A 13,145-nucleotide genomic window follows, 5' to 3' on the forward strand; every position below is an offset into this window, starting at 1 on the left:
GACAGACTGCGCTAACAACGTATTGCGAGCATCAGCTCCCGTCTCCGCGTCATCTTCCAATCCAATCCCTGCTCCATAACAGACGGAGAAAAAGAGAGGGAGGGAGGGACGCACGCACGCACGCACGCACACACACACACGCACGCACGCAGGCACACACACACGCAGCAAGAGAAGGGGAGGAGGGAGAAAGAGAGCTAGACATAAAGAGAGATGAGGGAGAGAGGGACCTAGAAGCTGAAAGAGAGCGAGCGAGGAGGAGAGAGAAGGACCCCCCGCTGCTAGGCCATTGGAATACCGCATTGTTTTGCTCCGCTCCTCACAGCATCCAGACATCCACACAGGAGGAATCATACATCCTAGTGATAATAATAATGGTGCTGATGGTGTGCCGGAGGAGATGGTGGACCTACCTCCTGGCCATCTATGGATTGATGCGGGTCGGCCAGCCGGCCAATCCCGACCTACGGAAAGGTAAAGCAAAGAATATGTTAGCCTATATCAAATTATAGCGATGATATGATCATCCGTGTGATGATGATGATCCGGCCGTGATAGCAACGATCGCCGATCACAGCTACATTAATATATGAAATGATTATTGTTTCATGTTACATGGTAGGCAGCCTAAATGTATGGGTAAGGGAGGAACACAAATCACAAAAAAGGGCTATTTGATGCCATCCGGTGTATCGTAGCGCAGTGGCGTCAGTTCAGCAAATGCTAAGGTATGGCAACATGACTATCTTGCATGGGCGCCTTCGCGCGCATGCAAGACACCAGTCATGTTGCCATACCTCAGCAACAGGCATGATGAATCTATTTTAAGAAGTGCATTTCACTTGTTTATTTGGTATGGCAGCTGCCATAACTTGCCATACCCAATTGATGCCTCTGTCGTAGCGTGTGTTTACGGCCGGTGTTGATGATGGGAGAGGCTTTGATAATGAGCCTATCATGATAAAAACCGTCCGCTTCTCTCTCTCTCTCTCTCTCTCTCTGTCTCTCTCGTTCTCAATTCAATTCAAACGGCTTTTAGGCTATTGGCACGAGAAAACATAGGTTTACATTGTTCTGCTCTCTCTGTGTGTGTCTCCTACTAGGAGGAGACGCCTCGCTCCACAGCAGTGTCCGCGGTGGGAGCAGGTACTCCGGCGTGCATCAGGAGGACAGCACGGTGCCGCTCCGTCTGCTGTTCAGCGGCGGTCGCGGCCAGCAGCGGCAGGTCACACATGACGCGCTCAGCACACGGATTAAAGCCGCCGACGCCGCCGACTCACAGGAGGTAACTAACTAGGGCTGCTGCCTGCCTGCTGCATGGCCAATTAACGACTGTGCTTTGAGTGGATGTTGGGGGATAAATATTGTTATTATTTTTTTGCAATGTGAAGAAAAATACTTAGGCCTAGGCCTATAGGTCTGTACTGTAAGAAAAAAGCTGCAAGGCAACAAACAGTAATATACACTGTAAAAAAATATAGCTGCACACTAAAAACACACAAGGCTGCCTTGCTTGCACCATAAAACCCATATAACTCGCGTCTGTTTGGTTGCCTTTGGACGTTTGGAGTTAAATGAAGACTGAGGGTTTTTTCATTTTTTATTTTATGTGTGGTGTGAAGAAAAATAATATCTCAAGCCTATTAGAGAGGAGAGGAGAGGCAGTTCCACCCAACCCCCCTCCCCTGCTGTGAGGAATCGATCTTGTTTACGTTTTTGTTGATTCACCCCCCCCTCCCCCCCCCAATATTTACGCACAATTATGATCACAATCTCATATTCATTTCATAATGATCACACACAGACACAGGTTATGTTTTGCTATAGACCCCCATAGACACGACAGCATATGGAGACATATTTAAGAAAACAATCGTCTTTTTTACCAGGTAATCTTGTATTTGCTTTCTTTTTATGACCGAACTCAAGCTATTAATTTGTCTTTTCATCTTTTATGAGTTTAGGTAATGCTAGTGTTTTGTATTTATTTTTATTATCACTTCTATATAAGTGTCATTTTCGATTGCACACTATTATAACTAAAATAGAAAATGAAAACAGTTCAAAACCCATTTAAACCGGCGAAGCATCTGTGTCATTTTATAGATTTTAGTCATTTAGGCTTTGGAGGGCATGCGGTTACCTTCACCCATGCTGTGAGCATGTGGTGTTTATGGTTCTGATCATGTGTCATGATTAGACAGAACCGAACCAGGCCTGCTGCGCTAACATTTGACCCAGTGTGTATATTTGTATTTGTATGGCCTGTACTGAATGTCCGTATGTCCATTTGATTATGGGAACACCAGCTTTGGCCACCCAGCTGTGCTGTTGAGTAGCCTGCACCGCTCAGTTCACAATGGTGTGATTTTTAGGTCCAGAATACATGTGGGTCAGAGGTGGTGGATCAGTGGTTCTGGACATGCAGATGTTTCTATCTGTAGTCTATCCAGCCAGTTAACCATTTTAAACCATTGGTTCTCAACCTTTTCAGGCCGCGACCCGCAAAGTAATCATATTTTAACTGGGGACTTCCCACCCTACGAACACTAATGCTGCATTCACACTGAGAGAAGCCAAGCTAATGGTTTGCTTGGTAATTCAATGTATTCTCTATGCAAACCAGCTTTAAAAATTTCCAAGCTTTTTTTCCAGCTTGGAAATTTTAAAAGCTGGTTTGCATAGAGAATACATTGAATTACCAAGCAAACCATTAGCTTGGCTTTTCTGAATGTGAATGAGGCATAAGAGTTGAGGCATTACATTTTGTATAACATGGTTCTATTGTGAAAATAGCCGATCGGCTATTTTCACAATTTCATTTTCTACCTCTAATATTTGACAATTTAGCCAATGTTTAATTTTTTAATTAATTTGGTATTAAAAAGTCCTTAAAATGATCACTTTAGAAATGTGCATATACCCTCTATACACTCAAACGTTTATGTTGGTTTGTTTACTGTTGAGTGAGAAAATAATGTTGCACATTACATTAATCATCTGGGGAACCCCCAAAATAATTTGGGGACCCCCCTGCGGCTCCCGACCCACAGGTTGAGAACCACTGCTTTAAACCAAAGCATCCGTATTGTGGCGAAAGCTTTTGCTGAAAAATAGCCTGCGTTGTGAGCTTGTCAATCAGCTATTTTCTGCGAAAGCTTTCCTCACAATAACAGGACACAGAGAGAAGACAGAGGGACTCCGCTCACATTAAGTGGTTCCATGTATTTTACCTGTAGTGTCCTAATTAGACCCTGGTTTAGCCTAATTAACTCACTGTTTTTCAAAGCAGGGCCACAGATCTAGGCGTGCCTAGGGGCACCCCCAGGGGGCGCCAGGGGGACCAATTGGAAAGGAGAGGAAAAAGGAAATCCTACGAAATATATACAGTTTATTTTAAATACATAATATAAAATAGGCTATATATTCTGTATATTTTTCTCTCTCCAAAAATAGCAGATCTCAAGCAACTCTGTAGTACATGCGTTGCTTGCTGACACAAATTGACGTGTTCATAGCTGGTAGGCCCACATTAGTATGTTTCTTCCCCCAACAAGCGAGATGTCACACTAGGCCATTGGTTCACGACTCGAGTAAAAATGTTGTTTCCCCCCTACATTTAAAACATAATACATATTTCAAAAGATTTATTTTTGTAATAAAAAAAAGTTGTATATGTTTTAAAACAGACAAACAAACTAATCTAAGAAATTCCATAAATAAAATAATAATAATTATTATTATGAAGTAGTGAAAATACAAGCTCACAGTGTGGCGCAAAGCGACGCGTTGTGTTGTGTCACTAGTTTGGGTCCCGGGCCCACACCTAATCTCTCTTTTGTGTGTTGAACTGAAAGGTTTGGGAACCACATAGGCTAGAACTGAAGCTTCAGAGCTAGAATACATTGTGCATGTGGGAATGGAGTTGATAACCAGCCTACTGATACTGTATGTCATTGTCTGGTGACATCTTCATTCAAAGTATGGGCTAGCATGGTAGAGAGCCCTGCTTGGGGACCCCGGTACAACAGGCTAAATATAGGGTTTAGCGTACAGTGATTTTCCGTTGTCAAAATATGAGTTTTTGCTCTATATTCAGACAGTAATAATTGCTATTGAGTGTTTGTGTAATAGGAGTCTCCCTGTCCTTCACGCTTATACAGAAAATGCATTAAAAAAAATAACTGTACACTTAGGTTACTAACTTACTGTATTCATTAACCTGCTCCAATGCGAGAGCCTGAAAAATAACTTGTATATTTCATTTCAAATTATCATTACCAGTAAGACTCCCTAATCGGGATAGGGCAAAAATTTGTTTTTCCAAAATCTTCCTGATCCATGTTGATGACATGAGTGTAGACATACTGTGTAGCGATTTGCGTGATTTTAGGGCAAAAACTGTAGGAGCAGTGTCCAAAAATGTGTTTTTAAAAATCGGCCTGAAGGTGGCGCTATATGGAACAGATTCATGTTGATGGGATGAGTGTAGACATACTGTGTAGCGATTTGCGTGATTTTAGGGCAAAAACTGTAGGAGCAGTGGCCAAAAATGTGTTTTAAAAATCGGCCTGAAGGTGGCGCAATATGGGACAGATCCAAGTTGATGAAATGAGTGTAAACATACTGTGTACCGATTTGCGTGATTTTAGGGCAAAAATTGTAGGAGCAGTGTCCAAAAATGTGTTTTGCAAGAATCGGCCTCATGGTGGTGCTAGAAATAGGTACCGGCCCCGGCTCTCCCGGACGCTCCTAGCCCGAGTTACGGCATTTTATGTGAGCTGCAGTGGAGGGGGTCCTCCACTGGGGGCGTCACCACTTTTGCATCCGTTCTGGAGCACCAGGAGTGGGTGGTCCCCAGGAATTCCCTGTGAGCAGCCCCGTTGGGGTGGTCATTTGGTCATTTTTGCACATTTGGTCATTTTTTACACCTAACCTGGGGGTCCCCCAGGGACCTGGGGGTCCCTGGAGCTCCGGGGGTCCTTGGAGGTTGTAGTTTGGCAGGTAAGGAGTGTGTGTGCAAAATGTGGCATGGATGGGGACAACGGTTGTGGAGATATGAGCAGGGCAAAAGTGTGACGTGTGACGTGTGACTGACAGACAGACGGACAGCCGGTGGAGGTTTTGGTAGTAAATGCGACCTACGGTCGCAATTATCAATTGTATTTGTGCTTTACAATGTTTGAAAAACATACAAGTGTAAGCTTCACGCCGCGTCGCGAACTTGTACTATTTTCACTACTAACATTTGTCTTCTAATTTATGGAATTTCTTTGTTTTTTCTTTGATTTCTTCATACAATTACTGAAAGAAATCATTGCATTTTGTTTTTAATTCATGAAAAAAATAGCTTTTTGGGAATGTTTTTTTGATAAATATTTTGAATAATAATTAAAAAACGAAATGTAGGAGACAACTGTTTGGGAACCTGTGCTCTACAGGCCTACAGTGGATATAGGCATGTCATGACTAGGGCTGTCACGATTATGACATTTTACACGACGATTAATTGTCACTCAAATAACTGCAATTAACAATTTAATTGTGTTTTTGTCGTTGACAATTACATTTCTGTTTGGCTTGTAGGCTTTGAAGTTGCACATGGCAGATATGACACATAACCTAAATATACAAATAAATTACCGACATATTTGACAACTTTATACTTAAAAAAGAACATTGATAGTGTAGCCGATCTACAAGCTCACAATGCGACGCGTTGTGAGCTTGTAGATCTGCTATTTCCACTACTTTTTTAAAGTGTTTGAAACTCTATTAACATTTCTCAACATGGAAACAATTATGACGATTATGCAAAATAATTGCGATTAATTGTGACAGCCAATATCATAACACACAACAACAATAATAACATGCATCACGTCCTCTCATACTTTGATCATTCATAACACAGTACATCATCATGGCTCTGAAGAGAGACTGGGGTACCATGACACGGTCTTTCAGGAGCTGTTCCCATGGCAATGCGTGTTGTGTTTTTGTACAGGATGCAGGCAGAATGTTGATTCACTGTCCCACTTTCTGCTGGAATCAGCAGCATGGCTGTTTATGTTCAACACGCCACTCTCTTCTGGTTTTACTAACCTGTATTCAATCATCATGCCTAGGGCTGTCACAGTTATTACATAATCGTCTAATCGCAATTATTTGAGGTAATCGCGATTATTTTTGCATAATCGTCATAATCGTTTACATGTTGAAAAATGTTAATAGCCTATAGTTACAAACACTTTCAAAAAGAAGTGGAAATAGCAGATCTACAAGCTCACAACGTGTTGCATAGAGTTTAGGTTTTAGGGGTAGGTAGGGTTAGGGATAGTTAGTCACAATATAGGGAATGTATGCTGTCGCCATCTTGTTTTTAAAGAAGGATCTGTAACTATGTTTGCTTGATAAAAGTTGATTTAATTATACTGAGACTCTGCGAGGCAGAGTGGTCCAATTCTCTGAGCCCGGGATTTGCTTCCCTCTGACCGCTTACCATTATATTTTAAAATGGTTAGTCCAGTCCAGTCCAGTCCAGTTGGTTTATTGTCATTCCATTTCCCGAATAATTGTAAAAATAAAATAAATAAAAAGAAAAATAATCAACAACCAAATGCACTGGCCAAAAAGAAAGAACGACCGGAGTATTGGAAGTAACGGCCCTGAAATACTGTCGGGGGGGCTGCCGAAATACAGCAAAAAAGTAAACATGGCCTATAGTCGCTCCTTTTGGGCTTGTTTTCATAGACCGGGCTGCATGCTAAATCTGGTGGACTAGATGTGTGCTGGATGTGTTTTGAAGCTGTTGCGTCTCAAGAGGGGGCGCGGGGGGGGGGGGGGGGGGGGGGGGTGACCTATAGCCACTGGCCACGTTTCCTCTTCACAGTCTCTGATCCTGTTTTTTTTTGGGTGGGGGGCTGCTTTTAGTATGTGTGTGACACACATGAAATAAAGTATTTTTAGACTTCACTCAGGCACAAAACGAACCGCTCTGAACGAAGCTGCCCCAAGTATGACGGCGGCGTCACAGTGGTGGTACATGGGAGTATGAGTTAGGTTTACTGTGGTCGTACATGGGAGTATGAGTTAGGTTTACTGAACCAGTATGAACCAGTAAGACTCCCTAAATCGGGAGATACCCACCGCCACGTCGCATGTAAAAATCGGCCTGATGGTGGCGCTAAATGTGACAGATCCATGATGACATCACTCTAGACATACTGTGTAGTACCGCTTTGCGTGATTTTAGGGCAAAATCTGTAGGAGCAGTGTCCAAAAATGTGTTTAAAACAATCGGCCTGAAGGTGGCGCTAAATGTGACAGATCCATGTTGATGACATGACTCTAGACATACTGGGTAGTACCGGCCGCTTTGCCTGATTTTAGGGCAACATCTGTAGGAGCAGTGTCCAAAAATGTGTTTAAAAAGATCGGCCTGATGGTGGCGCTAGATCCATGTTGATGACATGACTGTAGACATACTTTGAACCGATCTGCATGATTTTAGGGCAGAATTTGTAGGAGCAGTGTCCAAAAATGTGTTTTGCAAGAATCGGCCTCATGGTGGCGCTAGAAGAGGGGCATATGAGAAATGAAGGGTGGAGATAGTGGTTTGGCAGCCAAGGAGTGTGTGAGCAAAGTTTGGCATGGATCGGGGCAACGGTGGCGGAGATATGAGAAAGGCAAAAGTGTGACGTGTGACGCTCGACTGACTGACAGACTGACAGCCGGTGGAGGTTTTGGGTTAATTGGGTAGTACATGGGAGTATGAATTAGGTTTACTGTGGCAGTACATGGTTGTTGCTATCTCCTAACAATTTATGAAAATTAAACAATGGCTCAAAATGGAGACTTCAACATAAAGGAAGGACACCAGAAAATAGAAAGTTTTAACAGTTTTTATTTAACCTTTTCCCACAGTATGATAAGTTTTAACTGATTTTTATTAAACCATTTCTCACATTTTAAACATTAACCAAAACAGCTCTTAAAGGCAACTTAAATTCAGGGTACTTTACCAAACCAAAAGGGACCTGGAGATGCCAGCTAAACTCAAAAGAATGGAGGGGGGCGCAGGCCACCCCCTATAGGGACGTAGAAGCTGGCCCCCCTCCCTGCCTAACAAAACCAGATTACAAAACTAAAGGCTAAACGAAAACAGGGTTACCGGCCATCTCCAGGCCAAAGTAAAATAACAACTAAATTAAAGTTACTGAAACAAAACTAAGAGAGCTTCACTGTGGGAGTTGTTGCTGGGTCTGTGTCTGGAGAAGATCAACTGAGCTGGCTGGCTTTTATAGCAGGCTGGTGATTGGGAAGGCAGCGATTGGGATCTGCTGCAGGTGTGTCAGCCTGGGTGTGCCACTGTGCCAGCCTGATTGAGTAGAGACAATAATGGTTAGTCACAGCACAGTTAAGGAACAGAATAAGTGAGTAAGTGATGTCATGGCCATCCGCAACAATGGTAGTATTTTACTGTGGTGGTACATGGGAGTATGAGTTAGGTTGACCCACCACAGTCAGAGAGTCTGAAAAAGGTTGGGAGGCTAATCGTGATTCAAACGGCGTACAGCGGCGGCAGTGTCGCACGGGATAATGACATATCCTCAGGGTGAGGTTTTGTCATTCGCCGAAGTTCAAATTAACCTGCGTGTGTTTATTGGTGTTGCCTGCATCCGTCTGTCTGTGTCTGTCTGTCTGTGTTTGTAACCGTCTGTGTGTCTGTCTGTCTGCCTTTTTGTCTGTCTGCCGTTTGTTGAATTGGAAAGGGACTATAAGCCGCTGTGGGTCCAATGCTTTTGTGTCAAAAGGAAAGACAGATACTGTATGTCTGAATGTTTGTGTCCGTGTGTGTGTGATATGTGTATCTCTGTGTTTACGCACGACTGTCTTTCCGTCCGTCCGTCCGTCCGTCCGTAAGTCTGCCCCTAAGTCTGTCCGTCTGTCTTCCTGTCTCTGTGTGTGTGTGTGTGTGTGTGTGTGTGTGTGTGTGTGTGCGTGTGTGCGTGTGTGCGTGCGTGCGTGCGTGCGTGCGTGCGTGCGTGCGTGTGTCAGCGTGTTGCCGTGTTGTCTTGCGGTGGTGGAATGCTAAGCACTCAGCCTGGGTGTAGCGCTGCTGCGGTGCCGTGTTGTTGCTGCAAGGAATCAATGGGAGCCAGAGAGAGTCCTGTAGTTTCAGAGCAGAGAGAGAAGGAGCGTGGCTCCCCGGAAACCCAATTAACTCATCAAGACCCGGAATTCGCCCTTTGTCATGTCCCGCCCGTTGTTCCGGCCCTCTTCACAGTCACACCCATTGGTTGCTGTGTCTTGGTGGGACACTCGGTGGGACACTCCATCCACTACCATTGTAATTCAGTTGCTTAATTTTGTTGTCCTGTGTTCAATTCTCATTTCAAACTTGGTTTCAATAACATGGAGCTGCTCAGTGGTAGTATAGTGACTCAGCATGTTTTTAAAAGTTTTTATTTCTCCAAAAATTATGTTTTAGCCAATTCACCATAAAAAAGGCTGAACCAGGGCGGGACAGTCAGGGACCAACCAGCAGGCTAACAAAGGATGAATTATTTCATGCTTTAGCTATTGAAAAATCATGTTTTTTTGTTGTTGTTGCAAATCTTTGAATATATATTAAAAGCGAACATTTGTAAAGATATTCAAAGACTTTTTTCAAATTCTTTTTTCAAATTCAAAAGACAAATTTCCAGGATTTTTTTCAAAAATAGCAGATCTACAAGCTCGCAGCGCGGCACTCGGTGCCGCGCTGTGAGCTTGTATATCTGCTATTTTTCAATAGCTAAAGCTTGAAATGGTGGTTAAAGTAATAATACGTAATGACGCGTATACCCGGTCTAAATAGGTTAACTGCTCCCAGTGGCACCCGTATACCGCCTCCCTCCGTCTGATTAGATTTACCTCTGAAATGGGCCAACGCACACACACTGCACTGCACTGCCTGGGACCATCACCCTGTGAGAGAGCCTCGACACACACATGCACACACGCGTATGCAATTGCACGCGCGCACATGCACACATACAAAAGAGTGAGTTGTCATCGGGGACCTGCTGGTCTAAGGTCATCTCTGGATGAAGCTTGACGACACTTAAACAGGAGCATAAAGTGCATGTGCATGTGCATGTGCATGTGCATGTGCATGTGCATGTGCATACATGTGCATGCACATGTGCGCACGCACGCACACACACACACACACACACACACACACACACACACACACACACACACACACACACACACACACACACACACACACACACACACACGCACACACAACTGTACCTCTATATTAGTCACTTTGCCTATCAAGACTGCACACGGATACAGACAGTACATATACATGTATATTTATACACATGCTGCGCAGTGCACACACTATTTAGAAGGAGGAACGGTATGACTAATCACTAATGTACACAGTACCATGCTATTTGTCTTACTATTGTTGGTATTCTATATATAACATTTTGTTGCTATTGTTTATTGCCGTCGCTATAATGTTCATGAACCAAAACAGCATAATTGTACTCTTGTACTACAGTATATAAGATGTAACAATGTTCTCTTGTACTACTGTATATAAGATGTAACAATGTTCTCTTGTACTACTGTATATAAGATGTAACAATGTTCTCTTGTACTACAGTATATAAGATGTAACAATGTACTATTGTACTACAGTATATAAGATGTAACAATGTTCTCTTGTACTACAGTATATAAGATGTAACAATGTTCTCTTGTACTACAGTATATAAGATGTAACAATGTTCTCTTGTACTACTGTATATAAGACGTAACAATGTTCTCTTGTACTACAGTATATAAGATGTAACAATGTACTCTTGTACTACAGTATATAAGATGTAACAATGTTCTCTTGTACTACAGTATATAAGATGTAACAATGTTCTCTTGTACTACTGTATATAAGATGTAACAATGTTCTCTTGTACTACAGTATATAAGATGTAACAATGTTCTCTTGTACTACAGTATATAAGATGTAACAATGTTCTCTTGTACTACAGTATATAAGATGTAACAATGTTCTCTTGTACTACAGTATATAAGATGTAACAATGTTCTCTTGTACTACTGTATATAAGATGTATGCAAATCTTGAATCTTGAATTGAAGCTTGAATCCTGACTCAGCTGGATTTGGTCCTCTTAACTCATTCGTAGTTTACGGCCGTAGAGCCCGGAGATTTCTCTATGTCTTTCACTGCCGGCTTCTCCTACCTGTTAACGTGGGCGCTCATCCAGTTCCCATCGTGCGTGATCGGACACTGCTATGCATCGTGTGTTCGCGTATTCCATCAGCTTCTCAAATCCGTTGACATTTTTTCAATTGATCAATCCGTTCTCCATCTGTAAGCCGCGGAGGTTATACAGAAAGCTAACGGGCCAAAATAGACTACGGACCATCAGCTTCCGGTTCACGGGCTCAATGATAAGTGGTCCGCTCAATAATGTGTCCGTGTAGAAACCGATCACGGAGCATTAGTTCCGGCCTATTTTAGTTCCGCTTCGATAAAAACATTTTTTTTTTATTAAAGCTTATTAAATCTCCGGGTTCTACGGGCATGGCAGAGAAGGGGTACAAAGGGGTATTTTTTTGGCAGCAAAATTGTTAAAAGGAATACCAATTCGTCTCGGTGAAATCACATTTCAAAAGCAGACATGTTCTAGTTTGTAGATTATGAAGTGAAAAGGGGATGCAATGTTCTCAATCCCCAGAAGAATCTGGAGTGTCACATAGGTTCATTCTCAAGAGATAAATTACCTCTCCTCTCCTCTCCTCTCCTCTCCTCTCCTCTCCTCTCCTCTCCTCTCCTCTCCTCTCCTCTCCTCTGGGTGTGGTGCGGTGTCTGGGGGAAGGTACAGGGTAGCTAGCTGCGTGGCATCCCCTCAAGAACAATCATATAGGGACGTTCCGTCTCCCTCTTGGGAGAGGGGGGGGGGGACAACACCCATACCAGGCCATATGTGCCCAAACCCCCTCCCCCAGCCTAATCAATCACTCACTCACTCACTCACTCTCTCTCTCTCTCTCTCTCTCTCTCTCTCTCTCTCTCTCTCTCTCTCTCTCTTACCCTCTCTCTTACCCTCTCTCTCACTCTCTCTCTCGCACACACACTTCAATCCATCAGAGAGGGATGCTGGTTCATCGACTGTGCACATGCGTTTGCGCGTGTTTGCGTGTGAGTGTGCAAGTAATGCACTTTCACCCATTAGCCGGGTATAAGCAGACATCCTTCCATGTCTGTGTGTCTGTCTGTCTGTCTGTCTGTCTGTCTGTCTGTCTGTCTGTCTGTCTGTCTGTCTGTCTGTCTGTCTGTCTGTCTGTGTCTGTCTGTCTGTCTGCATCTACGATGTGTCTACATGTCTAATGAAAAAAATACAACGAGCTCAGCCACAGAATACAAACGTCATAACGTATTATACAACATATAATTGCAGTGAGAAACAAAACTGGGAATCAAACAATAAAATTTCACTTGTATTTTAATGTATTTATTTATTATGGGGGGAGCTATTTCTATAAAAGTACATGTTAGGAGTTTAAAGGAGTAATGTATCAGTCTGCTATGTTGTTTCCAGAGTGAAGGAGTCCTGGCAGCAAAGCAAAGACAAGGCTGTGGTGCAAAGTAACATTTACTCAAGTACTGTACCTAAGTACAATTTTGAGGTATTTCCAATTATCAGTATTCCACTACATCTCGGAGGCAAATATTGTACTTTCACTCCATTTTCACACCCACTATTTGAAAACCTGAGTTACTATTTACTTTGAAGATAGACATTTTTATATTATAAAGCGTACATGAACCACTTTAGTCCCAGGCTATATGAAAATAGCAGGTACGAGCTCACAACTCAGGATCTCGGGACCAACAGCAGGGCCTCACAGAGTCTCATAGGGGCTCAATAACTCCTAAATGTAATCAGGGCCCAGGCCCCGAAGTGCCTTAACGCTAATCAATAAAACCCTTACAAAAATCTATCCTAAAACAGCAGGCGACCAACGTTAGGGAAGTTCCCCTCTCCCAAGAGCTGGACACAAAGATGTACTCGACTTTGGGTCTGTCTTTCTGTCTCTGTGTCTGTGTGTCTAGC

General features: G+C 43.0%; 1 protein-coding gene across 1 annotated transcript in view; it reads left to right on the forward strand.

Annotated features, from left to right (window-relative positions):
* Positions 1–374: 374 nt before the first annotated feature.
* Positions 375–13,145, forward strand: part of adam22 (ADAM metallopeptidase domain 22) — a gene marked incomplete at both ends in the record, with an annotated part of 158,041 nt that continues 145,270 nt past the window's right edge. Inside the window, 2 exons of the mRNA XM_080739570.1 lie at positions 375–474; positions 1,104–1,285. Of these exons, the coding sequence (XP_080595696.1) occupies positions 375–474; positions 1,104–1,285 (282 nt within the window). The remainder of the gene's footprint in view (positions 475–1,103; positions 1,286–13,145) is intronic.

This window comes from Nannobrachium achirus (assembly GCF_963921795.1).
Source record: "Nannobrachium achirus genome assembly, chromosome: 2".
In the NCBI taxonomy this organism is placed as follows: Eukaryota; Metazoa; Chordata; class Actinopteri; order Myctophiformes; family Myctophidae; genus Nannobrachium; species Nannobrachium achirus.